This window comes from Oncorhynchus masou, chromosome 15 (assembly GCF_036934945.1).
Source record: "Oncorhynchus masou masou isolate Uvic2021 chromosome 15, UVic_Omas_1.1, whole genome shotgun sequence".
NCBI lineage: Eukaryota > Metazoa > Chordata > Actinopteri > Salmoniformes > Salmonidae > Oncorhynchus > Oncorhynchus masou.
In genome coordinates this window covers 14,958,337-14,972,770 of record NC_088226.1, presented here as the reverse complement: position 1 = coordinate 14,972,770, position 14,434 = coordinate 14,958,337, and the positions used below count along the sequence as shown (strand labels likewise).

The following is a 14,434-nucleotide window of genomic DNA, read 5'->3' as shown; positions in this document are numbered from 1 at the left end:
AGAGGGAAGAAAAAGGTCAGGGTCATTACAAACACAACGATGTGTATCAAACACAGTATATATAAGGCAACTCATGTAAAACATGTTTCCACTTCAACCTACTGTACAGCACTTTGTGTTCCAACCAAACAATCCATATAATTCTGAGAAATACATGAACAAATGTGTTATGGGAGTAGGGGAGCATATATGTTTCCTAAACCATTGACAATGTGAAGGTCATTTTTCTTGTGTGACATAGCTTTAACAATGATTACTACTTCTAATATGGTCACTGAAGAGGCAGGGTAAGGAACATGGTGTATTGGCTGAGCCACCCTCTGCGCGTCGACGACAACCGGATGCATCTGGTTTTCATGGGGAATGGAAAGAGAGCCTGTGACGTGACTTCCTTTTTTGAACGTTAACAAGGAGACACTCCATCTTAACTCCTCCTCCACATTTAACGGATTGGTTGAACAGTGGAGAAAAGAAAACTCCCCCGACAGTTTTTCCTCTCATCAGGACCAGAAAGAAAGACAGGCTGCTGAGGCACTAGGTTAGACTAGAGTCAACAGCTCACCTTGGGCTAGTCCACCACTCTGCTCATCTCTTCTTAAGCCTGTGTGTGCTGTATTGATAAGAGTTGGCAAAACAACACAAACAGATCTGGGACCAGGTTATCAGTTCTTACCTTAACCTGAAAGACCAGCTCATTACCCCCGACGCTGAACTGAGACTCAAACAGAATGGTAAACTTCTCCTCTGTCACAGACTCCGCCCCTCGCCGGTCCGAGCGCTTGATCCTCTTCAAAGACTACATGAAAGAGGAGGCTTGGTCAGAGAGGAGGATCATGAGGGTTGAGGAGAGGACAGCACCACAGCACACAAACATCTTCTAGACTTCACTTTGAGGAGCTGTTCTCTGATCACACATATACATGATTCCCTTCCATTCCAGGAGCAGATTTAAAAGGATACTTCGGGATTTTGGCAATGAGACCCTTTGTCTACTTCTGCAGAGTCAGATGAACTCATGGGTACCATTTTATGTCCCTGTGTCCAGTATGAAGGAAATTAGAGGAAGTTTTCGCAAGCCAATGCACATTTACTAGCATTCTGCTTTTAATTTCATTCTGGAAATAGAGACATAAAAATGGTATCCAGAAATTAATTGCCAAAATCCCAAAGTACCCAAAGTTTACATGTAAATGATCCATGGAGGACCCTATGGAACTCAAAACAGCATATGGGCTGCGATCTGTATGAGTATGAACATAGAATGAGAATGCAGAATCTCCAAAAGCCTCTTGGATTCCAGTTTAGCTGGGGTTTGTCTCTGAAGAGAATCTTCTCTAGGAGTGGTATTACAGAATGAGACTCCCTGGTCCCATCCATCCTCACCATGTTCCTGAAGTTGGCGCTGAGTGTTCCTGTGGCCTGGTGGTACTCCATCACACAGTTGTTGTTAAGGATCTCTCCACTGCTGTCACTGGGAGAGGGGGAAGGAAGAGGGAGGAGAAGAAGGAGGAGGAAGAGGAGAGGTAGATGCTTCAGCAGATGTATTAATCATAGAGTCATGAAACTTTCACAGAACATGAAGGGGAATGACTAATTTCAATTTATGTGAGGCAAGTTTTTTTCAGGATGCCAACGCTGACAGTCTTGCAATATGCTACCCAAATTTGCCCCTGGGCTAGGGATAGGCTAACACGGCTATTCCTTTAGTACTAGGAAGGAAGATAACATTTATACACAAACTACTTTCGGGATCTATTAGGTGTGTGAAACGTGGGATGTGGCACGGACAAAAGTATAATCTAAATGTGGAATCTCCACTTGCTCCATAGATTCCACTGAGGCAGTAGATATCAGTGATGAGGGGGCTCTATGCTGTAACTTACTTCCTGGTGTTCTCGTTCTTGAGCAAGGCCTTCGCCTGCTGTTCACTGATGATGGTGGCCTTGACCTGCGGGGGGTTCATGTGCACATTGAGCTTTCCGCCCACTAGGAGACGCACTGTGGCGACAAACTTGGTCTGGGTTTTCAGCACCTGGGGAGGCTGCTTCTCTATGATAAAGGTGCTGGAGGGAGGGTTGGGGAGAGAGAGACAGAGAGAGAGATAAGGAGAGGAGAGAGAGAGAGAGAGAGAGAGAGAGACAGACAGACAGACAGACAGACAGACAGACAGACAGACAGACAGACAGACAGACAGACAGACAGACAGACAGGCAGACAGACAGACAGAGAGGACAGGGGTAGGACAAACAGATTAGAGTCTGAGGAAAGTGTAGCGGGTTGCTTTAAAGGGATAGTGCAACATTTTAGCTTACCCAGAGTCAGATGAACTCATGTATACCATTTGTATGTCTTTGCATGCAGTTTGAAGGAAGTTGAAGGTAGATTCTGGAGCAATTGCAAACTAGCGTTAGCCCAATGACAGTAAGTCTACAGGAACAACTGCATGCAAGTTAACAATGGCTCCAGAAACTAACTTCAACTTCCTTCAAACTGAGTTATACAAATGGTATACATGAGTTCATCCGACTCTTGGTTAGTAGAATAAGGGCTTGACTGAAAACATTTAGCAGTATCCCTTTAACCAACATTTCACCACAGGGATTTCTGCTCATCACACACTACTGCCTATTACGTCTATTTGACCTGCTTTTGAAAGTTACACAGTATGCAAGCTGTCAGCTCTCGATGCTCCCACACATAAACACGCACAGACAGACAAACGCTACACACACACAGGCAGCGTGATGCTCATTCATTCAGGCACGGAGGGCTTTTTAGTAGAGCACGCCGTTTGTGTTTTAGGCTTGGCTGACCGTACTCAATATGAGCAGGCAGTGATGAGATACCCTCCCTCCCAGGCGCCTGCTGGAGGTTTAGGGGGAACAGTAGAGAGGATGTGGGTGTGGTTTCGCTGGAGAGCAGGAAAGAGAGAATTAAGAGGAGAGGAAACACCAGTGCAGTAGTATGGACTTTAAAAGTAGTGATTTTACTCTCTCAACGCTCCCCTGTATGTGGCCGAACGGACATCGTTCTGACAATGATACAGCTTCTCAGTGCATTATGGGTCTCTGTGGGGACCACAGCTGGAATAAGGAGAAAGCCGAGGGTTCTGGGAGCAGTCAGAAGACTTCCTGATCCAGTCAGTGAGGCTGGCGGACTGATACGGGCTGACAGACAGTGCCCCCAGGGCTACAACACTCTACCATGGAACTCAAGATAACTTTCTGAGCCTGTTAGCCTTTCTCCCCATCATTGTAGACTCTTCATCTCTCGTCTAAAACACTTTTTGTCTCTTTAGCTCTCGTATCGACCCTCTTTTGTATCCCCCTTCTTTCTTTCACTTAATGTCCTTGAAACGGTTCACTCCTCCTCTTCCTCGTACATTATCTTCCTCTCCTTTTCTAAACCGTTCACTCTCCCTCCTGTTTTCTTTCTCCTCTCGGATCTATAGCAGGCCTCCCTCTCTCCTCGCTCCATCTCTCCCTCCTTGTAGCATTGAGGGTTAAAGCAGGCTGACTGGGTTTGTGTTTGTGTGTTCATTGGCAGGTTCAGCAGGGGTTGGGAGCAGAGCTGGGCTGGGTTGCTGGAGGAACTATCAGCAGCTTGCTCCCCCTGCCCCAGAACAACCCAGCTTGGGCTCAACACAGAGTCAAACACACACACACGCTTTGCTGCTCCACAGAGTCACATAACCGGGCTCCCGTGATTCATTTAATGTAATTTTGGTAATAAATGTAATTTCACTCTCCATTGGCCACATAAGGAGTCAGGGGTTGTGTCAGTAGGATAGGGTTTGTATAAGGGTTCACATTGAGTGTAGTATGTTCTCCATTCAGTCCCATCAGAGGGGATGGGGGGTGTAAACATGACTGTAGAGTAGCATATATACTGAAGATTAGTGTGTCTATAAGAAGTTCACATTTACACACACCCACATCCAGCTCAAAGCCACTTGCACACAATCAACACACTTCAACCTATTCTCACAATACCTTGCACTTTGATTCTGAACAATAACAACAACTTAACACACACACACACAAACGCACGCAGGTACACACACACCTGGTGACCAGTGCTGAGATGATGTCTGTGATGGTGCTGTTGAGGTCGTTCAGTAGCTCCTCGATGGGGCCGGGGATGGGAAGCTGTTGTCTCAGGTGTTCTGCTCTCCTGATCTGCTGCCTGTTCTGCCAGATCGTCTCTGCCAACTTCTCACACCTGAATCACACATTGAAGATCTAGATAACTTTTCTGTACTCTCTGGACTAAAACCTAATTATGATAAGTGTACAATATTATGTATTGGATTTTTAAAAATGACAACTTTTACACTACCCTGCAGTTTGCCTATAAAATGGGCTGATGATGAAGTAGACATACTTGGTATGATGTCCTTTGTTTTTGTTTTTTGTTTTTTGTTGTTTGCTGTTTTCTTTTGTCTTACTCTTTTTTCTCTTTAGTTAATTTTGTTGGTTGTTGGTGCTTTGGGGGGTTTATTGGGGTGGGGAATGGAATTCATTGTATTTTTAATTTGTTTTATTCGGGGGGGGGGGGGGGCTGTGGGATGGGTCTCGGATGGTTAAGGGCCAGCTATTGGGGAACTGTGGGGGGATCTTGGAGGGTTCAGGTCCCTGTTTGTTTGGCCTGGTGGGAGATCTGTTGACAGGGCGTTGACCCTGAATGCTTCTGTGTGTCGCTCTGAATGGGAGTGTGTTGGATGACTGGTGCGGTGCAGTTGTTGAGTGGCTACACTGCTAGTATATTGTATGTTTTGGATATTCAATAAAATATATTTTTTAAATACATTGAATTCATCCCCATTGTTGCAAAGAGTTATGGTATATTAGAATCCCATTGTCTTAACCTGTCATCCTCAACCTAGACTACAGTCATTTTCCCAACTACACCCCATATAAACCCAGCAGTATCCAATAGTCAGCTTGTTAACTGGGTGGCCCCTGCCCTTTGATCAATCCTAGACATATGTGACGTCTGTTAGGGGTAGAGGGTCTCACCAGGACTGCAGGATGTCCAGCCCCCCCTCTGGAGGACCCCCGTTGCCGGCCAGCTGTTGCCGTCTCTTCCAGTGGATCAGCTCGTCATCCAGGATAATGGTCTGCTGCTTCCTCAGTAGCTGCAGGCTCTTCTGGTGCTTCTCTGCCAGGTCCTAGGCAAACACACACACACACACACACACACACACACACACACACACACACACACACACACACACACACACACACACACACACACACACACACACACACACACACACCGATAAGAATGTACCCATACATTACACGTCATACATATTCTCAAATCAATATACATCCCCAGCTTTTATACCCTGAAGGCATGAGATTCCTCCAGATAGACCTTACAGTGAAATGCTTACTTAGAAGCCCTTAAAGCCTCTTGAGACTAGGGAGCAGTATTTTGATGTTTGGATGAAAAACGTACCCAAATGAAACTGCCTATTTCTCAGGCCCAGAAGCTAGAATATGCATATAATTGGCAGATTAGGATAGAAAACACTCTAAACTTTCCAAAACTGTATGTAATATTGTCTGTGAGTATAACAGAACTGATATTGCAGGCGAAAAACTAAGGAAAATCCAACCAGGAAGTGCTGTTTTTCTGAAACCTCCATTGTTCCATTGTTCCATTGGATGCCTTCCCTCCATTTAAAGGGATATCAACCAGATTCCTTTCCCTATGGTGTGGGGTTCCACATGGTGTGAATAGTCTTAAGACATAGTTTCAGGCTTTTATTCTGAAAAATGAGCGAGAATGATCACATCGCGTCAGTAGGATAGCTGGGTGTCCTTAGATTTTTGCATGCGCGAGAAGCTTGGAGCAGACCTTTTCTCTCTCTCTCTCCTATTGAAAAAGCTACCGTCCGGTTGAAATATTATCGATTATTAATTGTAAAAACAACCTGAGGATTGATTATAAAAAACATTTGACATGTTTCTACGAACTTTATGGATACTATTTGGAATTTTTGTCTGCCCATCGTGACCTGCATGAGCCTGTGGATTACTGAACAAAACTCGCCAACTAAATGAAGGTTTTTGGATATAAAAATAATCTTTATGGAACAAAACAAACATTTATTGTGTAACTGGGAGTCTCGCGAGTGCAAACATTTGTCTGCTGAGAGCTGTTCGAACATAAACGCTTGGGTTGCTTTCGCTGTAAAGCTTTTTTGAAATCTGACACACCAGGTGGATTAACAACAAGCTAAGCTGTGTTTTGGTATATTGCACTTGAAATTTCATGAAAATTAAATAATTTTAGTAATTTAATTTGAATTTGGCGCTCTGCAATTCAGCGGATGTTGACGAAAATGATCTCGCTAACGGGATGGGTGCGCCAAGAAGTTAACAGGTGTGCATTGTTAAAAAATGTATTTTTGGAATTTCTTTCCATCTTAATAATGCGTTTGAGACAATCAGTTGTGTTGTGACAAGATAGGGGTGGTATAAAGAAGATAGCTCTATTTGGTAAAATACCAAGTCCATATGTGACTTACCACCTGGATTCAGTCTTATGTAGCAAAATGTGAAATTATGTTTTTTAACATTGGATAAAAGTAGAACTCTGAGCTACAAAATGGTATATCATACACTGCATTCAAGGAACAATGGGAAAGTAATTCTGCTTTTGATCAACTTGTAATCTCACTTTTGAGATAATCACTAATGTTTTGGTATCTAGTGAAGAGCTGTTCTTTGTCTACACTCATTCAGCATCGTTCACACCCTCTTAAGCTTTAGCCCCACCCATCTAGTTTTGCTCTCGGAGCGCACACTTGATACTCTGGCTGATGATTTGTTTCCCTCTGGATAACATGAAAACATCCTAACCAGCTCTGCTGGAAACAATTTCATTATGCTTTTTTGCAGACATTTACTGACATCAGCCATATTCATCAGGTGTTGTACACACGTCACTTAACGTTAGCTAACGAGCCAACCAGCTAACGTTAGCTAGTTAAGCAACTGTGAACAAAGTGCCAACAATGAACAAAGTGCCAACAATGCCTAACATTAGGCTCTAACTAGAAAAGCCAACAGCTCTGGTAAACTAATAATAACGACCGCTAGGGAGACAGCCAGCTAATGTTAGCTCGGGATCGGTGCGCCAAGAGGTTAAACAACAATGAAGGTTTAAGAATATACCTTAAAAAAGTAAGAGATAAGAATAAATAATAATTAAAGAGCAGCAGTAAATAACAATAATGGGACTATATACAGGGTTTACCGGTACAAAGTCAATGTCGGGGGCACCTCTGTCGAGGTAATTAAGGTAATATGTACATGTAGGTAGAGTTATTAAAGTTACTATGCATAGATAATAACAGAGAGTAGCAGCAGCGTAGAAGAGTGGGGAGGGGGCAATGAAAATTGTCTGGGTAGCCATTTGATTAGATGTTCAGGAGTCTTATGGCTTGGGGGTAGAAGCTGTTTAGAAGCCTCTTGGACCTAGACTTGGCGCTTCGGTTGCGCTTGTTGTGCTTTATCAGATAGAACAGTCTATGACTAGGGTGGCTGGAGTATTTGACAATTTTTAGGGCTTTCCTCTGACACCGCCTGGTATAGATGTCTTTGATGTCTGGAAGCTTGGCCCCGGTGATGTACTGGACCGTACGCACTACCCTCTGTAGTGCCTTGCGGTCGGAGGCCGAGCAGTTGCCATATCAGGCAGTGATGCAACCCGTCAGGATGCTCTCAATGGTGCAGCTGTAGAACCTTTTCAGGATGCGAGGACCCATGCCAAATCTTTCAGTCTCTTGAGGGGGAATAGGTTTTGTCGTGCCCTCTTCACGACTGTCTTGGTGTGCTTGGACCATTTTAGTTTGTTGGTGATGTGGACACCAAGGAACTTGAAGCTCTCAACCTGCTCCACTACAGCCCTGTCGATGAGAATGCTCGGTCCTCCCTTTCCTGTAGTTCACAATCATCTCCTTTGTCTTGATCGCGTTGAGGGAGAGGTTGTTGTCCCCACGGTCAGACCCCACGGTCAGGTCTCTGATCTCCTCCCTATAGGCTGTCTCATCATTGTTGACACTGTTGACACTGCGTCATCGGCAAACTTAATGATGGTGTTGGAGTCGTGCCTGGCCGTGCAGTCCTGAGTGAACAGGGAGTACAGGAGGGGACTGAGCACGCACCCCTGAGGGGATCAGCATGGCGGATGTGTTGTGTTGTTACCTACCCTTACCACCTGGGGGCGGCCCGTCGGGAAGTCCAGGATCCAGTTGCAGAGGGAGGTGTTTAGTCCCAGGGTCCTTAGCTTAGTGATAAGCTTTGAGGGCACTATGGTGTTGAATGCTGAGCTGTAGTCAATGAATAGCATTCTCACATAGGGTTTCTGGGAAAATGGTGTTGATGTGAGCCATGAGCAGCCTTTCAAAGCATTTCATGGCTACAGATGTGAGTGCTACAGGTCGGTAGTCATTTAGGCAGGTTACCTTAGTGTTCTTGGGCACAGGGACTATGGTGGTTTGCTTGAAACATGTTGGTATTACTGTCTCAGACAGGGAGAGGTTGAAAATGTCAGTGAAGACACTTACCAGTTGAACAGAGCATGTTTGGAGTACACGTCCTGGTAATCCGTCTGGCCCTGCCGCCTTGTAAATGTTGGCCTGTTTAAATGTCTTACTCACAACGGCTGCGGAGAGTGTGATCACACAGTCATCCGGAACAGCTGATGCTCTCATGCATGTTTCAGTGTTACTTGCCTCGAAGCGAGCATATAAGTTATTTAGCTCATCTGGTAGGCTTGTGCCACTGGGCAGCTCTTGGCTGTGCTTCCCTTTGTAGTCTGTAATAGTTTGCAAGCCCTGCTACATCCGACGAGCGTCGAAGCCGGTGTAGCACGATTCGATCTTAGTCCTGTATTGACGCTTTGCCTGTTTGATGGTTCGTTGGAGGGCATAGAGGAATTCCTTATAAGCTTCCAGGTTAGAGTCCCGCTCCTTCAAAGCGGCAGCTCTACCCTTTAGCTCAGTGCGAATGTTGCCTGTAATCCATGGCTTCTGGTAGGGGTATGTACGTACAGTTACTGTGAGGACAAAGCGTCTTCGATTCACTTATTGATGAAGCCAGTGACTGATGTGGTGTACTCCTAAATGCCATCGAAAGAATCCCGGAACATATTCCAGTCTGCACTAGCAAAACAGTCCTGTAGTTCATCATCTGCTTCATCTGATCACTTTTTTATAGACCGAGTCACTGGTGCTTCCTGCTTTAATTTTTGCTTGTTAGCAGGAATTAGGAGGATAGCATTATGGTCAGATTTGCCAATGGAGGGTGATGGAGAGATTTGTACTACGCGTCTCTGTGTGTGGAGAAAAGGTGGTCTTTTCCCCTCTGTTTGCACATTTAACATGCTGATAGAAATGAGGTAAAACTGATTTAAGTTTCCCTGCATTAAAGTCCCCGGCCACTAGGAGCGCCGCCTCTGTAAGAGCATTTTCCTGTTTGTTTATGGAGGTATACAGCTCATTGAGCGCGGTTTTAGTGCCAGCATCGGTCTGTGGTGGTATATAGACAGCTACGAAAAATACAGATGAAAACTCTCTAGGTAGATAGTGTGATCGACAGCTAATCATGAGATACTCTACCTCATCCGAGCAAAACCTTGAGACTTCCTTAGATATCGTGCACCAGCTGCTGTTTACAAATATGCATAGGTCCCCTGTCAGGATTTGGCCAGGGTTGTTCCGTGTTTTTGTCAGTAGATGTCCCCATTGTGCTTTTTGTCCCTGTGTTTTTCCCTTGATCCCCATTATTGTTTGCACCTGTGTCTCGTTTTCCCTGATTGTATTTAAACCCTTTGTTTCCCTCAGTTCTGTGCTCTGTGTTTGTATGTTGGCATCCTGCCCTAGTGTTCTGTGTGCTCTTGTCGATTCCGGGTGAAGTTCTTGTAGTATTCTGTTTTTTGTTTTTGTTTAGTTTTAGTGAGTTTCTTTTTAGGTTTTTTTTGTGTTTTACCTACCACCTTTTGGATTTGCCATTTTTTATTTTAGGATTTTTTCTTTATTAAATACACCGTCTTAAGTACTGCTGTGTCTGCCTCATCTTCTGGGTTCTGCTGTCTATTCGTGGCTCAGTTGGTTAAGTGACTGTTTCTCACTCCGGAGACCCAGGTTCGAAACCGGGTCCTGACATCCCCGCCCCGTGTCTTACCAGAGGCTGCTGTTCTATCCTGCTGATAGAGTGTATAACCCGCCAGTATAACCCGACATATTAATGTTTTTTAGCCATGACTCTGTGAAACATAAGATATTACAGTTTTAAATGTCCCGTTGCTAGGATATACAGTACATGCTTTCAGTTCGTCCCATTTATTTTCAAGCGATTGAACGTTTGCCATCAGTACTGTTAGCTAAGGCAGATTAGCCACTTGTCGGCTGATCCTCACAAGGCACCCGATCTCCTTCCGCAAAATCGCCATTTCTTTCTCCAGCGAATGACAGGGTAGAGGGCCTGTTTGGGTGTTTGGAGTCGTTCTAGTCCGACTCATTAAAGAAAAATTATTTGTCCAATTCGAGGTGAGTAATCACTGTTCTGATGTCCAGAAGCTCTTTTCAGTCATAAGAGACAGTAGTAGCAACATTATCTACAAAATAAGTTACAAACCAAAACAAAACGGACAAAATAGCACGGTTGGTTAAGAGCCAATAACAGCAGCCATCCCCTCTGGCGCTATCATTCCAGGGTGTACGTGTGTGTGTTTCAGTACATGTGTGTGTGTATGCAGTATAAAAAGTAGTGTACCAGTCTGTATTTCTGTAGTGTGTTGGCCTCCCGGGTGAGCCAGGCCTCCACGGTGGCTCTCTTGCTCAGTAATGTGGGCTCCCTCAGCTGTCTGTCAGCAGGGGGCAGTGTGGCCAGGCTGGTCAACTGGGCTGCATGTGGGAAAAGAGAGGGAGAGGGAGAGGGAGAGAGAGAGGGAGAGGGAGGAGGAGAGGGGGAGGTCAGAAAATCTCACATAAACACACCTGCCTTTTACTTTGCAGACCACACACATACATACATACATACATACATACATACATACATACATACATACATACATACTGACACCCACTCACTCACCTACAAACCCACACGTCATTCTGCCCTAAAAAGGTGAGGGCTGCTGGGGTTGATGACCCAGGGTGTTGCGACTAGGAGGGGGACCAGGGCAAGGCTGACTCACCCTGGATGCGGAGGCTCTCCTGGTACTGGATGATGAAGTACTCCTGGTTGTGCTGGAGCTTTCTCAGGTCGTTCTCTGTGTCCTGGGTCAGCAAGCGCAGCTCCTCAAATACCTGGTTGATCTGCTGGTACTTCTGGGACATGCTGTCCATCATCCCTCCCACTGGAGAGCTTGACTGCCAATCAGAGAGAGGAGAGAGAGGTAAGAGGGCTGGGCTGGTAAACAACGCTGGCTGTGAGATGATTTGCAGGAACTAGCATGTGTGGTGTTGAGCATTTCATCATCGTTACATGGAGCAGAAAGACACACAAACTGACAGAACCTGAAATCGCCCTGTGCCTCTTTAACACAACCTCAATGACCCCTGCTTGTGTTATTCCACAGTAACCCCTAACGACCATAACCAGCAGTGATCACCACTGACTGAACATGTGAGACCGTGCAGAGGGAAATGCATTTCCTTATCGTGGGCAGACACAGCCCATGGCTTGCTAAGGCTGGGGACGTGAGCACTGTGAAGACAGTCTGAATAAACAGGTGGGAATGCAATCACGTAGAATATGCAATCCTGTGATAGGAGGAGCCTGGCAGGACTGGAAGTCAATTTAACACTGGGTTTATTGATATTCAGATGTTTTATGGACCACCGGCTTTATGGTTTTATAACCCTTGTTATAAAATATCACATTTCTTCACCTCCCCACCAGGCCTACAGCATTGCTGGTTAATGAGAAATTCAAAGTTTATCTTTCAGCGAGACATATGGGCTGTGTCTGTGCAGGTTTTCTGACTAGGTGTGTGTGTGAAGTGCTATGTATGTGTGTGTGTGTGTGCGTTTTGTGTATTTATGTATTTATGTGGTTGTTAACAGGTTTACGTATGTCTGTGGGAAAATTGAAAATAAATTGCCTTTGATGTCGGCAGAGAGGCAGCAAAGCGACCCCCAATGGCTGTGATTTCCATAATATCATGGAATTGGCTGTGTTATGTTTAACATCTCTGTGTGGTGTTTATATTATGCAAATATTTATAAAAGGTGAGTGGGTATTTCCATATGGGTATGTATGTATGTATGTATGTGTGTGTGTGTGTGTGTGTGTGTGTGTGTGTGTGTGTGTGTGTGTGTGTGTATTTTGTGCATACGAGCTACAGGTATCTGTTATATGCACAGCTGTGAAGCAAGCTTCCCAGGTAGGTGGGAGTAGGAATGGAAGTTGGAGAGACTGCTTCATACTCACATTAGAGGCCTCTCGGACTAGCCTCTGCTCCGTGTACAGGATGTGTTTGATGCATCTCACCAGCTCCAGAGGGCAGCGGTCATACGTGCTCTGAAAGACAAGGACCACATGTGCTGTCGTGTTAGGCTCGTTAGCCGTGTTAGCCGCTGACTGGCAGTACGGCCGTGCACACAACACTGACCAATTTAGCCTGCTCCCGCGCCGCGGCATGCTAACGCTCTAAAGCCCACTTCCTGAGCCTAGCTAAACCCAATTAAACTAATGAGATCCTTATCTCAAGTGCAGACGACTTGGTCTCACATCCACTGGCTACATTTCTCTTCCTTTCTCTCTTTTCTCTCTCTCTTTAACTCCGGTCCTCAAGTAACCCCAAAAGCAGACATTGTGTTGTAGCCCCACACAAAAACACTCATCGAAGGCTTGATGATGAATTGACAAGTTGAATCAGATGTGCTTGTCCGTGGGGCTACAAAAAACATTTGTGCTGTTGGGTGTACTGGAGGATGAGAGTTGGGAAACACAGGTCTAAATCTCTCTCTAACGCACACATACACACACCAAGGCACCATGCGGGGTTGAAAGACTGCATTGTAGGTCCTACAGAGGGTTGTGTTGACAAGATGCCTCCTACTCCCACTGTGGAAGGTGATAAGAGACAGCTTGTTCCCCTGAACCCTGTCCATAAGGATGAAGACAAACACACTGAGATCGGTGAGTGAAGCACTCAATCATAAAAGGGAACACTGCCTGGTTACCGTAGCCCAGTGTTGTCCACCTTTTGTTTTTCTTCATATAGACACACTGACCAGAGCAGGCTGTTCTCACATACTGTTTCATTTCTAAGTACTTTGGGTTGGGGTTTATGGACATGGGACTGTTGCCAATGAGGCTGTGATAACTAACATTTAGCTGAGTTTGGTATCAGTATAATTGAAATAATAATCACCACGATTCAGCTGGTATAGTTGGCTGTAAGGTTATCATATCCTTGTGAGTTTATTGGGTTTATACTGGCTTTATTAAAACTGTCCAGCTAGCTAGTTAGGTGTGGAGGTTTTTGTGAGGGCACTGGCTCTGTGCTCTGCTCATGTACACTGGGAATGTGTGCACAGTATCTCTCACCTTCATACTAGCTTTGAGTGGAGGTTCATCTACTGGTTCAATCTGTCTCACCTTGAGCTGGCTGGCATAGTGTCCCAGTTTGATCTTGAGCAGGAAGCCATCCTCTCCCACCTGATGCTCAGCCTTGTTCTGCAGCTCCTGGATCAGGCTGTCCAGCAGGCGCTTGGCCTTAAACTCCTCCTGGGGGTTCTCCAGATCGATCACATCCCTGGCACAGGAACATATAGAATGCTTAGAGATATCCTGTATGTACATACATGCAGAACAGAGTAGCCATTAACCCCCTATGTATTCCCTAACACACACACCTTCACTCAAGCACATACACAAAAACAGTGACTTTGCACGCTTGCTACTATACATTGCTCTCAGGTTACTACACCTCCATTGTCCCTGCTACTACTGTGACTGTGATTGAACCGAATGTGAAGGTTACCGGGTGAGGCATGTCTTCTGTCAGGTAGTGTGGTGTGCTTTCTGCTGCACTCACCAGAGTTGGCCCTCGAGCCACTGGGACAGGTAATGGCGCACCTCGATGGGGAAGTGCTGTCCATAGAGAGACTGCATCTGGTGCAGCGCATCCCCCTGGAGCTGCTGGGCCTGGATCCACACTGCCATCTTACACACCCTGGGGGGAGGCAAGATGGGGAGAGAGAGAGAGAGAGAGGGGGGGAGAGAGAGAGAGAGAGAGAGAGAGAGAGAGAGAGAGAGAGAGAGAGAGAGAGAGAGAGAGAGAGAGAGAGAGAGAGAGAGAGAGAGAGAGAGAGAGAGAGAGAGAGGGAAAAGGAAAAAAAGAAGGGGGATGGGTGGAGCACATTTGAAGAGAGAGTGAATAGAGAGAAATTAGAGAGCAGGGTGAG

The 14,434-nt window shown here is 45.5% G+C and overlaps 1 protein-coding gene across 1 annotated transcript in view; it reads right to left on the bottom strand.

Moving 5' to 3' along the window:
* The window catches only part of LOC135556811 (inactive phospholipase C-like protein 2), a 139,691-nt gene extending 125,493 nt beyond the window's left edge, over positions 1–14,198 (bottom strand). Inside the window, exons 1-10 of the mRNA XM_064990259.1 lie at positions 14,065–14,198; positions 13,626–13,782; positions 12,453–12,542; positions 11,215–11,389; positions 10,791–10,921; positions 5,019–5,170; positions 4,066–4,221; positions 1,884–2,063; positions 1,384–1,471; positions 674–796 (exon numbers count right to left, since the gene is read on the bottom strand). Coding sequence (XP_064846331.1) covers positions 674–796; positions 1,384–1,471; positions 1,884–2,063; positions 4,066–4,221; positions 5,019–5,170; positions 10,791–10,921; positions 11,215–11,389; positions 12,453–12,542; positions 13,626–13,782; positions 14,065–14,192 — 1,380 coding nt within the window. The 5' untranslated portion in view covers positions 14,193–14,198. The remainder of the gene's footprint in view (positions 1–673; positions 797–1,383; positions 1,472–1,883; positions 2,064–4,065; positions 4,222–5,018; positions 5,171–10,790; positions 10,922–11,214; positions 11,390–12,452; positions 12,543–13,625; positions 13,783–14,064) is intronic.
* Between the last annotated feature and the right edge of the window lie 236 nt (positions 14,199–14,434).